Source organism: Glycine soja, chromosome 1 (assembly GCF_004193775.1).
Source record: "Glycine soja cultivar W05 chromosome 1, ASM419377v2, whole genome shotgun sequence".
In the NCBI taxonomy this organism is placed as follows: domain Eukaryota; kingdom Viridiplantae; phylum Streptophyta; class Magnoliopsida; order Fabales; family Fabaceae; genus Glycine; species Glycine soja.
Genome location: NC_041002.1, coordinates 15202004 through 15218143, shown reverse-complemented (window position 1 = coordinate 15218143; position 16140 = coordinate 15202004). Strand labels below are relative to the sequence as shown.

At 36.3% G+C, this 16140-nt stretch overlaps 1 protein-coding gene across 1 annotated transcript; it reads right to left on the bottom strand.

Annotated features, from left to right (window-relative positions):
* Positions 1–8417: 8417 nt before the first annotated feature.
* Positions 8418–8828, bottom strand: LOC114410504. Its single transcript, XM_028374517.1, has one exon. The coding sequence runs from the start codon at positions 8826–8828 to the stop codon at positions 8418–8420; it is 411 nt and encodes a 136-aa protein (XP_028230318.1).
* Positions 8829–16140: the final 7312 nt, after the last annotated feature.

Sequence of the window (16140 nt, the reverse complement as noted above, 5' to 3'; positions counted from 1 at the left end):
TACTAGGTCCGTGACCAACAAGTCATATAGCGTCCAGCTAAAGACGTTAAAGAAGCGCTACTAGGAGGAAACCTAGTACCTTTTGAATAAAACGAGCACAAGCTCGGAAGGTAGTCATACCTCACAAAATATATATATGTATGTTTAGGTAGAAAGATACCTTAGATATGCATGTATGTAAACAAAAACACACTTCACAAAATATATATATGTTTAGGTAGAAAGATACCTTAGATATGCATGTATGTAAACAAAAACACACTTCACAAAATATATATATGTATGTTTAGGTAGCAAGATACCTTGGATATGCATGTATGTAGCAAAAAGATACCTCACAAAATATATATATGTATGTTTAGGTAGCAAGATACCTTGGATATGCATGTATACAACAAAAAAATACCTTACAAAACATATATATGTATGTTTAGGTAGCAAGATACCTTGGATATGCATGTATATAGCAAAAATACCTCACAAAAATATGCACATGTTTAGGTAGCAAAATACCTCATGAAAAAAAAAAAAAAAGAAAAAAGAAAACGAGAAAAAGAAATAAACAAATGATAAAGATAAAAAAAAAAAAAGAAGGGAAAAAAAGAAAAAAAATAAGTTGTTAAGCTGAAAAACCAACATGCTTTTGAAAAGAGACGATTTCCAACTTTTCTTTGAAAAAATTCATTGATCATAACCAATTTTTGGAAAATGTGTATACACCTGAAGGGTGAATGCTGTGAAAGTTTTCCCAGACGCCCAAAATGGACTCGGATGAATGCACAAATTGATAAAAGAACATATTTTGGAAACATTGGGTTGATTTAAAATAGAGGAAATGAATCCTGAGCCCTAGCATCACATGACCATAAAAATTTGACACTTGAGTGTCCACATAGGTGCATGCATGACCAGTTTTGCATAAAGTTTCCAAATCATCATTTTTGCATTTGTGTCATGGAAATAATGTGGGGCATCCCTTTTATCCTTGAACCAAACCAAACCCTGACATGTATCATGTCTAGCCATTCTACAAGCCTTGAGCCAAAATCCCGACTCACCATAAACCTTGACCCAGGGTGAGAATGTTAAACCTTACCCTCGGAAGCAAAGAAAAAAGGAAGGAAAGGAAATTTCCAATCAAAGAGAAAGCAAAAAAGGAAGGAAAGGAAATTCCCAATCAAAGAGTGGGAGAAAGAGAAAAAAGAAAAGAAAGGAAATTCCCAATCAAAGAGTGGGAGAAAGCAAAAAGAAAAGAAAGAAAATTCCCAACCAAAGAATGGGAGAAAGTAAAAAAGGAAGGAAAGAAAGTTCTTGATCAAAGAAACTAGAAGAAATATGCAGAGAGGTCTTTGGACCGGACAATATCTGAACAATACAGAATTGTCACCAAATGAACAAAAAAGGAAGGAAAGGAAACCACGACCTAAAATGGTCTTCTCCCTTTAATTACCAACCAAAATCCCGTGCGCTAGCGACCCTTTTTTTTCTCGCCCCGCACTAAACAAAAAAAACAGAAAAAAGAAAAAGCCAGGAAAATCAAAAGCCAAAAACACACAAAAGCCGAAAGAAGAAACCACCAAAAGAACCCATTCCCAAGGGAAGCCCTATTGATCCATGATCACGCGTGTAATTTTTGATTTGATAGGAAATAATTTGCAAAGTCAAGTCATGACATATCTATGGTTCGGAATTAGGATGAAACACTTACCTGTGCGAGATTGATACACTTTGAGTAGATTTCTTCTATTTTTGTCGAACCCAGTGTTTCCTCTAAATGGTCATTTAGAAACGAAATGCTAACATCCAAGATCTCATTTATGGTTATGGGGGATCCCATCAGCAGACTCCCCTTCCCTGGTAGGCGCATTGTTTGTCACTCAAAAAGCATATGCTGCTCTAAATCAGTTGGAATATTTGTCTCTTTGCTAAAGCATGTTTGCATTTTAGTGGAGAAAACACCGAGACTTTTCAAGTCTCACAAGTTATCCAGAACTACGTAGGTCTGAGTTCCTCATTGGAGGATACGTAGGAGCAAGAGCCTCGCTTTTGTCGACCACACCGCCTTTTGTCGCCATGACTCAAGAGCTAGTAGCCCGCGGAGACACCTTACGGTTATCCGCACCTCGTCATTCAGTGATCCCAAGTGTGATTGACGAGCAGAGACCAATATGGTCATCTGTGCCCTTTCCGGAGATGTCAGCATTTTCCGATGGAGACTTTTCAAGTCTCACAAGTTATCCAGAACTACGTAGGTCTGAGTTCCTCATTAGAGGATACGTAGGAGCAAGAGCCTCGCTTTTGTCGACCACACCGCCTTTTGTTGCCATAACTCAAGAGCCGGTAGCCCGCGGAGATACCTTATGGTTATTCGCACCCCTTTTGTCATCTAGAGGCGGCGGGCCCGATGACAAGCAGAGACCAAGTTTGGTCATTCTGCACACATGATACGCGGAGATACCTTACGGTTATCCGCACCCCTTTGCTATTTAGACACAGTTGTGTCCGATGGCACGCAGAGACCAAGTTTGGTCATTCTGCACACATGATACGCGGAGATACCTTACGGTTATCCGCACCCCTTTGCTATTTAGACACAGTTGTGTCCGATGGCACGCAGAGACCAAGTTTGGTCATTCTGCACACATGATACGCGGAGATACCTTACGGTTATCCGCACCCCTTTGCTATTTAGACACAGTTGTGTCCGATGGCACGCAGAGACCAAGTTTGGTCATTCTGCACACATGATACGCGGAGATACCTTACGGTTATCCGCACCCCTTTGCTATTTAGACACAGTTGTGTCCGATGGCACGCAGAGACCAAGTTTGGTCATTCTGCACACATGATACGCGGAGATACCTTACGGTTATCCGCACCCCTTTGCTATTTAGACACAGTTGTGTCCGATGGCACGCAGAGACCAAGTTTGGTCATTCTGCACACATGATACGCGGAGATACCTTACGGTTATCCGCACCCCTTTGCTATTTAGACACAGTTGTGTCCGATGGCACGCAGAGACCAAGTTTGGTCATTCTGCACACATGATACGCGGAGATACCTTACGGTTATCCGCACCCCTTTGCTATTTAGACACAGTTGTGTCCGATGGCACGCAGAGACCAAGTTTGGTCATTCTGCACACATGATACGCGGAGATACCTTACGGTTATCCGCACCCCTTTGCTATTTAGACACAGTTGTGTCCGATGGCACGCAGAGACCAAGTTTGGTCATTCTGCACACATGATACGCGGGGATACCTTACGGTTATCCGCACCCCTTTGCCATTCAGACACAGTCGTGTCCGATGGCACGCAGAGACCAAGTTTGGTCATTCTGCACACATGATACGCGGAGATACCTTATGGTTATTCGCACCCATTCTTTTGCTATCTGTAAGACAGAACGCTTGATAGCATGCAGGGGCTGACACAGTCTTCTGCACCTTTTGTTCCTCCGGGAACAACAAAGTCATTTACATGCGGAAATTTCATGGTCGCCCGCGACTCTCGTCAACCGAGAGGAGCGAAATTAGTGTCATACACTGATTTTCGGGGACCTTTGCTTGATGACATGTGACCATTCTTTGGTCCTTGTGAGGTGCTTGGCATCCATTATTAGGCAATTTGTGAAATTTTGGGAACAACAAGTCATTTGCATGTGGAGATTTTATGGTCACCCGCGACTCTCGCCAAGTCGAGAGGAGCGAAATTAGTGTCTTATCTTTACTTTTCTTTTATCTCCGATAAAAGACAAGTAAAGAGGGGCAACTGTCATACCCTAATTTCGTCCGGGAACCTTTGCTCGATGACGTGCGACCATTCTTTGGTCCTCGTGAGGTGCTTGGCACCCATCATTAGGCAATTTGTGAAATTTCAGGACATGCCGGAAAACCAAAAAAATATTGATGCACAATCCGTAAGTTTCCGTGACACACCGGAAATCAAAAGGAAGTATCGTTGCATAATTAAGTGAGGTTCCGTAACATTCCGTAAGTCAAAAAGGGGATGATTATGTAATTCGCAGGGTTCCGTAACATTACGGAAAGAAAACAAGTATCGTTACGAAATTCGTAAGTTTCCGTAACTTTACGAAAAAAGAATCACCAAAAAAACAGCAGAGGGGGTGAACTTGGTAAAAATGGGGGTGCAAATAGCACCCAGGCCCATTTGGGCCCTCCAGAAGATTCCTCCAGAAGGCGGTTGCTTCTGGAGGAAGCAACCCTGCTCGCCTGGGCGAGCTGAGCTCGCCTGGGCGAGCTGGGCGGCAACCACCTCCCCTATTTTGCTATAAATAGGGGAGGAAATGAAGAAGGAAGGGATCCCAGCCCCTTAGGCACTTCTCTCTCCTTCGAATTTGCTTGGAAAAATCGTTTCCGTGAAGAAAATCTAAGCCGAGGCGCTTCCGAAACGTTTCCGTAACGTTTTCCGTGAGGAATCTCGCAAAGGTTTGAACCGTTCTTCGACATTCTTCATTCGATCTTCATCGTTCTTCGATCTTCAACGGGTAAGTGCCTCGAACCAAGCTTTTCGATTCATTCTATGTACCCGTAGTGGTCCACATTGTGTTTCGTGCATTTTGATTCTCGTTTTGTTTACTTTTTATACCCCTGTTGACGTGCTTAAGCCATTTTACTTAAGTCGTTTCGCGCTTAACTTAAAAATAAAATAAATTTCCACCGAACGTTTGAATTGTATTATCCATTAGCTTCGGTTAAAATAAATTCCGACCGTTCGGTCATGCCGTAACCACGTTGGAAATCAAAAAGAGGTAAAAAATAATATAATAATCAAAAAGACTTTTTTTAGTAAAATAAAGCGGAAAATCAATCGGACGTTTTCTCTTTGGGATTTCTCATTCTTAACCGAATTGATTAATAACTAAAGTGAAACTAAGGCTAAAAATCAACTCGCCTAGTCAAGCTCGTCCACAAAAATAGGCTTTTGAAGTTTGTCATTTCAATTTCTCACTAAGTAAAACGGATCATTTTTAAGGTCCAACGCCTTAAAATGATCACCACTTAAGTAAAAAAGAATCACTTGATAAGAAAGAACTACGTAGGTCTGATTTTCTCATCCCAAATTGAGGAATACGTAGGAGCAAAGGGAAACATCCTTGTCGACCACAAAAAAGGAAAAAAATATAAAAAGGGTATAAAGGATATAAGAACATAAAAGGGAACAAAAAAATCAAAGTCATGTTTGCACATTCGATTAAAGGCTGCCGTCCCTTGGGACGGGCGTGTGGGGTGCTAATACCTTCCCCGTGCGTAAATACAACTCCCGAACCTTTCAACTTAAAAGTTCGTAGATCGCGTCTTTTCCGGTTTTTCCGACGTTTTCCTCAAATAAACGTTGGTGGCGACTCCGCGCGTATTCCTTTCGTGGAACACGCATCCCGCGAGTCTCGCGTCGCCCTCCCGCCGAAGGGTAGGTTACGACACTTGTTAATGGTCATTGCAAATGAAACCATGAATGAAAATTGTCTTCTAATTAGTTTGAATGGCCATGGAGAATCAGAAGGAGACATGTTCATTCTTGGTATGTATGTCCTATGTCCTATATTGGAGCCAGTAATAATCTCTGCTTCAACCACATGTGCACCAAGTCTTGTGACAATAAGCCTAGTTCCATTGCATAACCCATCTGCCTGGTCCAAGTTTCGTAATAGTATTATGGGAGTGCCAATCTTGATTTTTAACTTGTGATTAGGTATTCTTGATGTTTTCAATGAGTTCAGAAATTCAGGTGTTAGAACTCCAAATGCAGGATTGAGTAGTTCATCAGATTTATCAACACTATCAACACTACAATTCTCTTTCTCCTCAATGGGTATCAAAGACATAACATAATCATTTATACTATCAACAACATCTTTTGTAGAGGCCAGAACAACTCTTTTATGCAAGAAATCCCCATTGCTATAGTTTTGTAGTAAGTTAGGATATGTTGTCTAAACAATTGCCTGGGTAGGATCATTAAAGTGCTTGATAAGAAACTCATTAGGAATACTGATTTCAACATAACCATCATTAGGTTCTCTAAGTTTGCCATCGCCTATGTCTAGTAGCCAATCAAAAAATTGTTTGAGGTCATGATTGCTGCTATCGACAACATTGGTTTGCAAATGCAATTTCTTTGTCAATTTAAGAATTTGACAATGATCCCATATGTATGATGCATTTAGACTTGCATGGATGATATCAAAACGATTACCTCTTGGTACAACTGGTAGTATTTGAGAGAAATCACCACAAAAAACAATGACCTTTCCTCCAAAAGGTCTATCATTGTGCATGATGTCTTTTAAGCTTTTATCAAGTGCTTGAAAAATGAACTTATGACACATTGGAGCTTCATCCCAAATTATTAGTTTGGTAATTTTTAGCAATTCAGCCAGGTCACTCCCTTGATGCATATTGCATGTTGAATTTTGTGTTGCAGGGACTGGTATAGCAAACTTAGAATGTGTTGTTCTTCCTCCGGGAAGCAATAATGATGCAATCCCACTTGAAGCTACTGTTAAAACAATTCCTCCATTAGATCGTATAGTAGATGATAAAGTTTTCCAGATAAATGTCTTCCTAGTGCCACCATAACCATAGAGAAAATAAACTCCACCTAATTGAGTTGCAACAACCGCATAATCTTATAAAAAATAGCACCCTGCTCATCTGCATTTAGTAATGTATCGAACGTGAATTAGTAATATGGATTGATGATAATGAATACCACTTAAGAATAACTATAATATGTTATGCACACATGTTAGTGAGTGATAGTATTTATTGAATTCAGCATGCAATAATTCCTTATCATAAGCCATTTCATTGTAGATTAGCTTATTTCCATGTGTGTTAGCAGCATACCCTATTGGGTATGGCATTGAAGGAAAATCTCGTAGACTTTTCCTATTGCCTTGCAGCAGATTTTTGATTTCACTCAAACAAAGATGCTTTGTTTCTTTGACATATAGTTGAATGCCTATGAACAGTAGACAAAATATTTACTTAGTATTTGAGTCGTTTCATATGAATGATACACAATTATTGATGTTTTTTTAAATTACCTTGTCTTCTAAGATTAAATACAATATCATCTGTCATCCATTGCCATGTTTGTTCCCACACATATTCTAGTATATCCATGGTATTCATAAATAACAACTTTACAAATAACTTTCTAAGGAAGTGTGCAAATCCCCATGTGCTAGCTTCTCATAGAGCTCCAACAAATTCTTGATCATTTCCTAGAAAACCTTTTGCAAAGCATGCTTCTCTAAATGTACCGTACACCACATTTCCTACTGTTCTAATGTCTTTGTAAGATTGTGACCCTTTAGCAGAAGATAGCATCATCCCCATGTAGAACAACTTTCCACTTGAAGGGGGTACCCATATGAGTCTGCCAATTGTATATCCTTGTTTTCTTGGTTGCCAGCATCTTCGATGTGCAACATACACTAATTTGAACAAATATTCGGCATACATAAGATCCAGCCCATGAGGATATCTTTTATTAGAGTCCATCCAAGCTGTAAACATAGATTCTTTGATTGTACTCTTAGATAGTACTGAACCAATTTCTTTAGTATCTTTGAACCATATGTCCATTGTTTCTTCTTCTATAAACTAGAAATCCATCTTGGTCAACAATTGTTGCTTGCTGGAACTTCTTAGGGAAAAATCTAATACACTTTCCATCAACCATACATGGTGTCCTCCTATTTGACAGTCCACATGGACCATGAATCATACGGTTGTTGACTAATTCATACAACTCTAGATGTGTGTCCTTATTTGGTATCTCAACAGAAATGATGTTATGAATGTCTTCTGGATTTGCATACTTGTTTGAAGGATGTAGAAATATTAAAATATGAGCATGAGGCAATCCTCTTTTTTGCCACTCAATGGTGCAAACAACTGCAGTCCAATTGAATAATAAGCACCATGAATATTAATGTATTTGAAAGTATAATTGTAAATTAAGTGTAGTAATTGATTGGTAGAGGTGGTAATTACTTACATCCAACAATGGGACCACAGACATGTCAACTTTTGAGATCATTCATCAAATGATTCAGCTTCATTTTGAATATTCGTGAGACAACATCATGGCAATCATCAGGTCTTAGATTGCATTTCCTAACTTTTTGTTGAAATTCTGGCCATGGTGGATTACATGTTAATGTCATCCAATATGGCCACAAATTGTCATACCATCAAAATATAGTTGTTCCATATACCTACGACTACCAACAAAGGAGCTCGGCAGTGTAATTCTCTTTCCTTTGTCATACCATCAAATTATTACAGGCATTCAAATTCATGTACTTGTCAACTTTGAGTTCCTGTTGATGTTGTCTAACATAGTTTAGTTTTTGAGACTCAATCATACTATAGCCATCAACTACCATTGTTGAAACAATCTCTTAGAATGCAGTATTGTTTGAGCTTCATTGTCCCTTGATTGCATTCTGAAACAAAAATATTCACGCATGGTAACTTTTTTCCTCTTTGCAACATGGCTATTCAGATGATCCTTATGAAGAATATTTGGTCTATAGCCATCTTCACCTTTTGGGTACAAAAAGGGATATTGCAAAGGCAAATATGCAGGATGTAGTTCATTTATTCTTTTGAGCCTTCCTGTTTGCTTTTCAATATCTCTTTTATTGCCTGTATGCTCATCACCAACAATCAAAGCAACAACTTCATCAGTATTTGGCAAGTTATATAATCTTCCATCTAATTGTCTATCACTTATGAGTTTTAGTTTTAGGTCACAAACAATTGAAGGTTGTAGTTTGTCCCTTGCCATTCTGATTGTCTTCATCAATATTATCTTTGTTCCTGAGTATTGTTCAAGGCGCATAACAAAGTGTTGATAGTATACATTATTAAAAAGACTTTTTATAAAATGTAATGTAACATGCAATTTATCCAAAGTTAAAAACTTACGGGTTTTGGGCAAGCCTATTTTTAACTTCGTTCTTAGTATCATAAATATATAGCTGTGCAAATTTGGGAGAGTTATTAGCCATAGGTAGGAGGCTTCCCATAAGTTGATGCCCTTGACCATGTATGCGAAATGTAAGAGGATCTCTGCTAGTATTATAGCTTGTGTCAACTTTGGCACCAGGTGATGTGAATGCAAACATTAGATTATATGAGCGAATGTTGACCTGGAAGTTCTTAGATTTTGTACTGTTGCTGTCAAAAAGTAGGTGTCTCATTGGTTGTGGAGGATCTTCTAGTAGAGGAAGCTGTATTTTTCCATTGCCACAACATAATGCAAACATTGGGTTTTTGGATTGCTTGTCTTTGTTAATCCTCTCATCATACCACATCATAGCTTTACAGTGCTTGCATTTCCAAACCGGATCTCCAATATCATTGTAAGTTGCACCTAAAGATGAATTCGGAAGTTTAAATGCTCCCCACGTCCAGAACAAATGAAAAGACATGATAAAGTAAGTTGGAATTTCAAGGTCAATACCAGTATTTTCATAATCATACACTGTATGATCATTGCAATCATGATCACTATCAACATCATCATTTGTTGCTATTGGACTGTTAAATGAATATTCTACAATGCAAGAATTTGTGAAAGTTAAGATGTAAGTACATATGTTGGTAATAACAATAACCACACATTACCTACATCAATGTCTATCTGATTTATATTGTTTTTCTCATCTAAAATTTGAGGTATTAGTATTGATTTGTGTATTGTATATTTCCCAGGATGCATATGTTGAGATCTACTGGCTGAAGTAATTGGAGCAACAGGTGTGGGTGTATTTATTGTAGAAGTTGATGGCGAATTGAAGTTTGATGAAATTAAATTTTCTTTCCCAAATTTGTACAATAGATTCGTTTGGATTGTAGAAGCATGGACGCTACGTACATTGGCAGTATGTCTTGGACGAATTTCAAATTCCCCAGTATAATGTTGATCAGATTGATTCCATGATGAAGTGATGTTTGCCAACAGTGTGCATTATGTATGCAGTGTAGGACTGTCATAGATAAAGTCTGGATGAGACGTTGATATACGCTTACGTTTTTCTGCAATGATAGAAGATATATTTCAATTTGTAATTATCAACATATGTACACCTCAATTGGGGGGTTTGTAGTCATTCTTACCATTTGGTAAATGCTGATTTTGAGTGTGAGAAGCTTTTCTTCTTTCTTGCAAAATGTGTTTTCTATTTTTCCTTGCTTGTGCAGAATTTTCCATTTGATCTTTCACTTCACAAAGTATTCTACAACATTTTGTTATTCTTTGAAGGTAAGAATTTAGGTGCAACATATAATAGTTTATTGGGGTCACAATTGGTCCTTATTATTTTGTAAATAGAGTATATAAACCTGCAACATGTAGTACTACTTCCCTATATCTACCAATCTACCAATAGTAGTAACACAATAGTTTTTGAAAAGAAAGAATGGTACGTTAATACGTGTATGGATCAAATAAGATAGTAAAAAGAAATAAACTTTCCTTGAAACTCAGGAGGAGAAGATATGTGTTTTGTTGTTCATCTTGGATGTAAGTTGTCATGTTCTTGTAACCGTGCTTTTTGCCCTCTGATTTTGTCCATTATTTATCATCATCCAGCTTATATGTATTATTCAAGGAGGATTCATGTTGTATAAGTTTGTTGAAGTTTTTGGATATGGTTCACCATTGATAGTCACCAGTAGGTAGTGAAGAAAAGGAAGAATGGTGAGTTGTGATTTCCCTCCCGTTTCTTTCTTTCCCAGCAAGCCTATGATTAGACATTTGTGTGGTTTAGCTTGAGACTTCCTACATGTAGTAATTTGCTACCTACTATTGGTTACTCATGATGACAACTAATAAAGAATGAAAGCATGGCAATGTTATTTAATTTTTTCAATTTATGAGTGGCTAATTACTTTGGTTTGCTATCAAATGATTACCATAATTTGTGTTAAAAGGTATTATTGATAAACTTCTTGATTTATAAACAGAAAGTTATGTATTGGATTTTTTCAATTTATCAATGGTTGATTACCTTTTTTTTCAATTTACGTAGACTGGTTATAAAATTCTCTTGTTATGTATTAGATTTAAAATGAATTTGAGAAGAGTGTTTTGCTTACGGACTAATGGTCAAATATTAAATTAGTCTACCTGTTTATAGAATTTTTTATATATACGTAGGATGGATGTATAACAATGGTTACCAAAATGGTACCGTTCTAAGTGTTTATATATGTAACAACCATTCATAGCAGTCCTTGTTCTTTTGCTTTTCATAATTTAATACTTTATATCAAAAAGCATGTTAAATGTTTGAACAATTAGTAGTTAACCATATATGACTTCAAAGTTGTTCAGATACACCAAAATATGAAAAACAAACATTGCCTCCTAAAGCTAGGTGGTTCAATTGCAACACAACACTTGGGCTACAACCACATAATAATTTGTCAAAAAACAGATCTAAACATAAGCTAATGTAGTGTCATCTTTAATCAGAGTCAGTATCATCCCGATGCACCTCTTTTCTAATAACCAATTCCCATGTTTTTTATTAGGCCTGAAGTAGAAGCATATCTCATCTCCAACACTGAAGTCATTGTGTCTCAAATATCGGTACCACAGGTCAACAACACATTGTTGCCCTTTTTAGCATCATGTACGTCAACTTCCATACTAGAGGATGGGCATCATTTGCTAAAACCGTCATATTTTGCGTTGAGGCACCAACATAGCTTAGAGCATCCATTGATAGTACCTAGATTAGAGATGGAAGTCAGTAAAAGAATTTAAGGTCAATAAAGACGACACTAGCTAATTAAATGAATGGAGTTCTACCAATGGATGAGGAGCAGAGATCATAGCTTCACTAAGTTCTACGGTCCACAAATGTGCTCTTCAGGTTGCTGGAGGCCTTCCACATGTCTGATTATCTAGGGGTGGCATGAAATGAAGATTGAATATCTAATCTCTGTCGGTAACAACATAAGTGATGGTGATACCTTCTTGAATGTTCAACGCTTTCCTGAATTGCTTCAAACCATCAGCAAAGAAGTATTTGTCGTGATCTTTTCTAAGTTTTATAGGATAGCTGCATCCATTATATGCAAATAGCACTATTGGCGGATAGTGAGGAGCCCATTGCCAGTGGTAGAATTATGGTATCTCAATCAAGTTCTACAAGTACAACATTGAAAAATATCAATTATGTAAGTTCAATCAGTTGTCAAGTACACTTAAAATCATTTGTTTGTGATGAAGACAATACAATTTGATTCCATAGGTTGGAAAAACTTACTCTGTCGGTATGGAATGCAGCTACAAATTGATATGTGATTGTAGTTCCCATTAACTTAGGTGGGACCTGTATGACAATAATGTATGATGATAGAGCTTATTGAGGTATTAGTTAAAACCATACGTTATAAGTAAAGAATTGAAAATTCCATCATCTTAAAATTCAATAAATATAAATGTATAAATTGATCTGAATTGAATGTAAAGCTTAAAAGAAAAAGAAGATATGTTGTATACATTACCAACCTATGAAAATGTGAAAAGAAAAGGAGTACATTATGATAGGTTGGTTGTATGTGAAAGAATCATGAATCATTAGATTGACAACAGTGTAAATAAGCCTCAAAGTCAATTGAGATGGTATGGTTACCCACAACAGAGTAAAAAACCTTTTGAAGGTTTGCATCAAAAGGTGAACTTAGCCACACCTGAATCCTGCTTTTATGGTGATCTATATGGAAAAGAGTATTTGTGAAAGAATCCATAAATGATTCGATTCACATGAGAGAAAATAAGCCTTACAGGCAATTAGCATCGTATGATAACTAAATTAAACCACTTACAATGGCTTATACATTACTATGCAAAGTAGTATTTGAGTGGGAATCACTTAAAAAAGTTTCATCTTCAATATTTATTGACGAAAATATAGTAAGAGAAGTCAATCATGATCGTTGATTACTACTAAGACGTAATACATTACTTTGCCGAAACATGAAAGTAAATGGATGGGCAATATGGTGCTAACATAGAAGCAGAGACATGAGGAACTATGATAATTTCTTTCATTGGTACTTTACTACTATTCAGTGATCACCAGCATACTACATAAGTGTTTGATGATAGTGGTCCCTATTGGCAATTTCATTAGGATTCATGGAAACATTAAAAAACAAAGGATTCAACTATGAATACCTTAACGAAATTAATTATACCAACGCAGCTTGAAGGAAAATGAAGAAACAATTATACCAACGCGGTTTGAAGGCAAATGAAGAAACAATTAAAATGGAAAAGAAACTTACAACACTGGAATCAGTTGATCACTGAGATCTCATGTTCATAATCTTTGAGTGGCTTTGTTCGGCTAGATGAGTTGATGGTGACAACTCCCTCTTTTTGGTTTGGGCAGAGCGAGAGAGGAAGAAAGGTCTAGTATGGACATTGAATTGCTTGTTCCAATGCGTATCATTTGATGGGTATTTTAGTTGGCTTATTTCTATTTCTGCCTCGTTTATATAATTAATGTAACTATCCTGCAGTTATTGGGAAGTGGGAAAGTTCCTGTTCAAATTATGGGAAGTGGGAAAGTCCCTGTTTTAAGTATGGAAAGTGGGAAAGCCAAGTACAATTCACGCATGTAATGTAATAAAAATAACAATCAATATGCATTAATATTTATAGAAACTCAAAAGTCTTCCAAAGATGATCATTAATATGTAAATGTAACTGAAAAGACATATTTGATAGATAATAATATCTTCTTGGAAAAAGTGAATAAACATAATGAAAAGAAATATCAATGAACGTAAATATGGATTAAATATAGCTTAGTAATATGTTCTTGTAGACATATGTGTTTCCATTAGAGAACAACAAAGACAATTTTAGTTGATCATTCAATGTGATATTTGTACCGCAAGGAAATGGATTCCAATGCTATATTAATAGTAGGAATATATTATATTTAACAAACAAAATAAAATAAATGACATAGAAAAAGGATTAAAAATGTTGGATTTCATTGGTTGTCAAACATATTGTATATAGATAGATGGTGTTCATATGCTTTACATAGGAAGTATTTAAAAATTAAATAGTATAGAATATCAAATTAACCTAAATTTGATCTATTTTGTAGTAGAAAAAAAATCTTTTTCATTGGACTTAATAGAATGCATTTCGTGATTTTTTTCAAACTATATCTTTAAGTGTTTGTTTTGAAATTAAAACACAATTAACTTTGGCTTTGTGTTCTAATTTTTATCGCCACTGTAAACAAAAATGTATTTAAACAAACTCAGATAAAAACCAACCAATTCTGAATTAAGTATCAAGTGATGTTGTTAAATTTCATGAATTTTAAACCAAGGTTTGTATGTTAAATTTGTTTCAGCAATAACAAATAATTATATAACAAATATATTATCAAAGTGGAAAGGTTCATGATAGGAAGTCTGACCATACATTGCTATTTGTGATTCTTGCAGATCACAAAACATAGGTAAATATGGACTTATATTCTAGTATCAAAAGGGCAGACCACATGTAATACACCACATACAATTTAAGATGATTTACAATATTTATCAACAACAAGTGATTACTCAGATTTGATATGCTTATTACTAGATAGTTGGTATGGTGTGTATTCGTCATAATGGAATTCATTACTGGCTTGTTGATCAGCTGACTGTGACAATGAAGGCTATATGTGATGATTAAGAAGAATATTAGCAAGTATGAATACATAATTTAAAATTATAGAGTAAAACAAATCCTAAAAGGTGCTATGGTGGCTTAGTATGAAAATTAGTAAAAAAAAAACACCACCGTAGGATGGAAATCCGGTGATGATGTTTCAGCAGCAACATCTTTACCCTTCCCTATACTTGGTTCATCATGCATATAGGTAATTCATAGTAAAGATCAACTACAATACTACCATAATTAAATGAATTGGGAAGCTTAAAATGTTTACCATCTGTAGACTAATTGTTGATGTGATTGTTTGAATAATATCTTCATCTTCAGTAACATCCAAGACAGATGATTGATAAATTTGTACACGATACTTGAACCTGAGAGCCCAAATCTTTCCCAATAATTCAACACAGGGAGGGAAAAACTTGACCTTATCACCACTCTATGAATGAATAAACAATTCATGAGGCCAATAATGAATATAGATAACACACATGGAGGACACTAACTCTGAAAACATATGAACTTTGTAATCCACATACTACAATCAACTCTTGGCGACACTGATCAGTAGTTTTGCCAAAGATTTTGATACATGTATTATCCCAGAAATGGAAGTTGGCCTTCTCCACATTCTATTCCAATTTTAGAACTAACTTATACCTAACACAACTATTTCCCTTTTAGTACACACTCAAATAATATACGAAATAAGTCATTGTAATTTACTTTGTTGGAAATTTGGGGAGACATTTAAGTTACCTTGGAACCGTGTCAGTAACTTGGTTCTGGCACGAACAGCAAGTGGCACCAAATTTCAATGGATCAAATGTGGTAGTACAGTAGGGACAACTATCATAACTTTACGATGTATCAATCATTACTTCATCCACCGTACCAACGGTCAAACAGTAACAATCCTAAACCAGCACATGCAAAATAGAAATGAAGAAACTGCTAATGTTCATAACAGTTATTCAAGTAACACAGTGATTAATTTGAAATTAAACCTGTTACCTGTCTCAGCCTGCTTATTTCACCTACCTCACCATTTGAGCAGTATGCAAGAACTTGTCGACCGAGCTTCGTTGGGAATATTGGCTATATTGTGATTGAGAAACACTTCCTTGATCTGATAGTCCGCTAGCATATAATGGCATACCTACATCTAATATGCATTCATCAACATTAACAAATTTGTGTTTTATTATGAACATGTAACAAAAGATCAAGGTTAAATCTGAGTGTTCTGACAATACATGCTTTGTACCTATTATGGAATTCTTAGATTTCTGCTATATCAGTGTTGACATACAACTTCGACCCATGCTTGATATTTTGGACACTGAGAGAATACTTGTTTGCCAATAATAGTATAGTTACATGTAAAATGAAA

Excerpts from the sequence above, each read along its gene's own strand:
- LOC114410504 (XM_028374517.1), bottom strand. The coding sequence starts at position 8,828 with ATGGCAAGGGACAAACTACAACCTTCAATTGTTTGTGACCTAAAACTA.